The 4,264-nt window shown below is 36.6% G+C and overlaps 1 protein-coding gene across 1 annotated transcript; it reads right to left on the reverse strand.

Moving 5' to 3' along the window:
• Positions 1-2,144: 2,144 nt before the first annotated feature.
• LOC106753691 (pentatricopeptide repeat-containing protein At3g26630, chloroplastic) lies at positions 2,145-4,039 on the reverse strand. The gene has a single exon (XM_014635545.2). It carries the CDS (start codon positions 3,826-3,828, stop codon positions 2,425-2,427), a length of 1,404 nt encoding a protein of 467 aa, XP_014491031.1. The 5' UTR covers positions 3,829-4,039; the 3' UTR covers positions 2,145-2,424.
• Positions 4,040-4,264: the final 225 nt, after the last annotated feature.

Raw genomic sequence — 4,264 nt, forward strand, 5'->3', positions numbered from 1 at the left:
TACTTACCTTGTATGTAAATTGATTTATAGTTTAAGAATTGCAGAAGGAAGAATCTCTTAAGCATTATCTAAGGGCTTCACTCCCAATCAAACAGACGAAAATTCTGGCATGTTCTCCCATCCACACATTTCTATCAAACCTCAAGGAAGCTAGTGGTGAAAGTAAAGTTATAACTAAAATTGATAGTAAAAACGAACATTGTTTGATTACTCTAAATTTATGGATTTTGACAGGAACATGAATTGTATTCCACACCCACCGTAATACTTGTTGTGAAAAAATTTCCGGTGGCATCTATCAGTTTTGCAGTGTTAAAATTCTACAACACAAATTGAATGTTACACCACCATCTGATACCACTATGCAATTAATTAAGAAGTTCTTCATCTTCATCTTCATCTTCACTATCCTCTGCATGTTCTCCTTCTTTGTGGCCTTTTGCGTCTTCTTTACCTTCCATCTCATCATCACTTCAATGCCTCCTCCCCATGACTCTCGCTTCAGTGCCTCCTCCCATTCATTTTGTGCACTTCCAAGAAACCTCCAAAGATTTTTTTTTTTGGTTTAGGGCAAGGATGAGGGATGACTGTGGTAGAGATTTTTTTTCTCACAATTTATGGTTAAGATGTTACCATAGAGCAATAAGAAGATTCTGTAAGGAAAGAACAATTTCCCATCCCTAGCCGTTGCAGGGCCGCCGCCATAGGATCACCACCAACGCTACGCTTTCAATTTCGAAACCTGCAAAAACCCTAACCCAGATCGAAAGGGGTCGTTACCATTGAGAAATCCCAATAACGATTCCTTCGTCTTCGTCCACCAATTGTGATCCAATCTCCACTGTCTTCACAACCTGAAACGTAAATGTCGCCGCTGCTTCAACGTAGAAATCCAGCATCATCTTCACATCTCCACCTTAAAGAAAGGCAACGTCAAGGAGACGCTGTAGTATGCACGGAAAAAGATCTAACGTGGTAAACGTTAAAAAGAAAATATATGACTACACGTGCATAGACGTTAGCCACGTCAATTTTTTTTAACGGTATTAGTTTTGGAGGACTAAAATCAAAGTTTTCTTAAGAAATAGAACTAAAATCTACCTTATTTCGAAAAGGGACTAAAACTAAAACCGCTTAAAAGTATAAGGACTAAAAACATATTTAACTTTTTTTTATAATTCCACGGTCAACATATTTATTCCACACAATTTTTTTTTCATTTACAATAAATATTTGGATGTGACTTTGCTTGGAAGGTAAAGGAACTAGAAAAAAAAAGGGGGAAGGAACTAGAGTTGAATTTCCGTTATAATTAATTCCTTATGATACATCTATGAGTGCCGGACCAATCATGGGACCTTATATTTAATCACTTACGTTGAATTACGTTCATTACTTGTTTTAATAAAAAAATAATAAATTGAATCAAAAGAAAATATCTGACGACAATATTTATTATATTAATTAAAAAATCTGTTATAAGATGAATTATAAGATACTAGATGATTCTTGGAAATCTTCTAAGTAAAGGAGAAAACCCATATTTAAGGTCAATGAATCAAATATTGAATGTCATAGTAATATTATAGATTAGCTGGAACACAATTTGGATTTTCTACCTACTTTTTGTGCTGTTTTTCCAAAATATATAGATTTTAACATATTGGAATTTTTAAAGATATTTTAAAATATCAAAATTAGTATATTTTAAAACAACATCAAATAAACAAAAAAGGAAACCCCTGAGAGGAATTTACATTTTAGTTTTCGTATCACAGGTTCCAACTGGGAAAGGAGATATCTGCATATTACATTCTTTACTATATCATATTTTTTCCTAAATTATTGAAATAACCATAAGAGATTACTCAAGCTGATATTTTGCCCTTTAAAATTTTTTCCTATTGCCCATCATAAATTTTTGTGAAAAACAGCATAGAAAAACCCTTTTTGTGCAATCTCGTATATGATCACAGCCGGAGGTGCATTCTGGGTTGCTGCTGTTGTTGCATCATGGCCATATGATGTGAAGAACAGGTTACAGGTAGATGGTAGGGAGAATGATTGTGAACAGTTTAATGGTGTTGCATCATAGTTTTCTTTTTAACCTTAAGAAATTTAACAAAGTAAAAATTATCTCTACATGTATCAATCTCACCATTGAAATACTTATCAACATATATGAGCTCTTCCTCCCTCCCACAACTTCTTTTCAACGAACATTTATTTAGTTTAAAAGACAAACAATGCTGACCATCATGGATCCTGTATCATATTAAAACACAAATTAGACGGATCCATTTGGCTATATATGTGGACTTCTCTTGAAAGCTTCATAGAAGGCATCTTGTGCGACGGTAAGTGAGAACAAAGTCACAAACTATGTACTTGTTTGGTAGATATCAATCTGCACCCTCCTTGAGCTCAGAGTTGAGGTTGAGAGCTCGTGGATGAATAATCTATAACTAGTTCTGAGGCATCCAAATCCTCGTATTGCTTTTGTACAAGTTTTTTTATGTCATCTATGTTAGTGAGTTTGCTCTTGTGCAGCAATTCTGCAACATCATGATTAGCTTCCAATGTGCTCCCCGAAGTGTAAATCTCATCCAACTCAACAGCAGGAGTATAGATTTCAACCATGCATGCATAATGTTCCAAGATAGGTGCTATACCATAATGATCGGTCATAAGATTGAAATACTTCTGAACTAGTTCCAGGTCATTCAAATACACACAAGCACTCAGAACACCCACGAAAGTGATAGCATCCGGAACCTCGTTTGCCTTCACCATTTCTTCAAAAAGGGATATGGCTTCACTCCTAAACCCGTGCACACCCAAGCTAGTGATCATTGTATTCCAAGTGGCCAAGGTTCTCACCTGCATCACATCAAAAACTTTCCTTGCCTCATCCAAACTGCCACACTTGCTATACATATCTATAAGCGCGGTACCCAAGAAAGGCCCGATCTCAAAATCATTCTTTAGAACAAAATCATGAATCCTTCTACCCAACTTAAGGCTACCCATTTCAGTACAAGCTCTGACCAAGCTCACCACAGTGTACTCATTTGGCTTCACATTATCAACCAACATTCTTTCAAACAGATTAAACGCTTTAACGGGTTGCTCGTGTTTCACATACCCATCAATCATTGCAGTCCATGACACAACATTCTTGGAAGGCATTTTCTCAAACAGTTCCCTGGCAGTGTCCAGCCTCCCACAAGCAACAAACCCAGCAATCACAGTGGTCCACGCGAACACGTTGCGCACACGCATTTTATCAAACACCTTCCATCCATCATCGACATCCTTACACTTGAAGTATAGATTCATCAAGTTGGTCTGCACATAAAGGTCACTCCAAAACCCCATTTTGATGGCAAGAGCATGAGTCACTCTTCCCAAATCAAGGGCATTAGAGGCCACGCAAGCACTGATCACAAAAGGGTATGTAAACTTGTCAGGTGCAAAGCCCTGGCACAGCATTGCCTTGAACAAAAGAAGCGCCATTTTAGGAGAACCGCTAATGGTATAAGCTCTAATCATGACATTCCAGGTGAAGGTATCTGGGGCATGGAGTTGATCAAATACCAAAGTGGCATAGTTCAATTTGCCATAAGAGGAAGAGAGCTGAATCAGCTTCCTCATAAGTAATTGGTCATAGATGAGACCAAAACGGATTATTCTGCCATGCACTTGCTTAAGCTGCTTGAAATTGCTACATTTTTGAAGAATCACATGTGCTTCCTCGGAACCAAACCTTGTTCTTGGGGTTCCCAAGTAGGGAACTTTAATTTCTGGGCTACAACATGCCACCTTCATAGCATGCCCAATTCCAATTTGTTCAAGCTAACTACCCAGAGGTTAATGCCAACAGGGATAACCTGAGAACACAAAAAACAAAACCCATAACCAAAGGAATCTAAGGATAATGCTGGTAAATGCTCAACCGCACCAGTGGGAGATTGGTGTTCTATTTGGATAAGGGTGCGTTTATCACTCTTACAGAAGAAAATCGATCACGAATGGAGACAGATATTTGAACACGGTTTCAATCTCAACCATACATATAATAAAATATTAATTAACTGCAAAATCTAACATCTCAATTTTATTGCATGAATGTCTCACACATTCAATATTACAAAACTTAAAAAAAATCTATAAATTATTATTATATATAAACTTATAATAATAAAAGATATACAAATTCTAATATTATACCCAAAAACACATAAAACTAAAATACAACATCCTA

This window comes from Vigna radiata, unplaced genomic scaffold (genome assembly GCF_000741045.1).
Source record: "Vigna radiata var. radiata cultivar VC1973A unplaced genomic scaffold, Vradiata_ver6 scaffold_7, whole genome shotgun sequence".
NCBI classification, from domain to species: domain Eukaryota; kingdom Viridiplantae; phylum Streptophyta; class Magnoliopsida; order Fabales; family Fabaceae; genus Vigna; species Vigna radiata.

What these genes read in the sequence shown, in the direction of transcription:
- LOC106753691 (XM_014635545.2), bottom strand. Translation starts at nt 3,828, where the DNA reads ATGAAGGTGGCATGTTGTAGCCCAGAAATTAAAGTTCCCTACTTGGGA.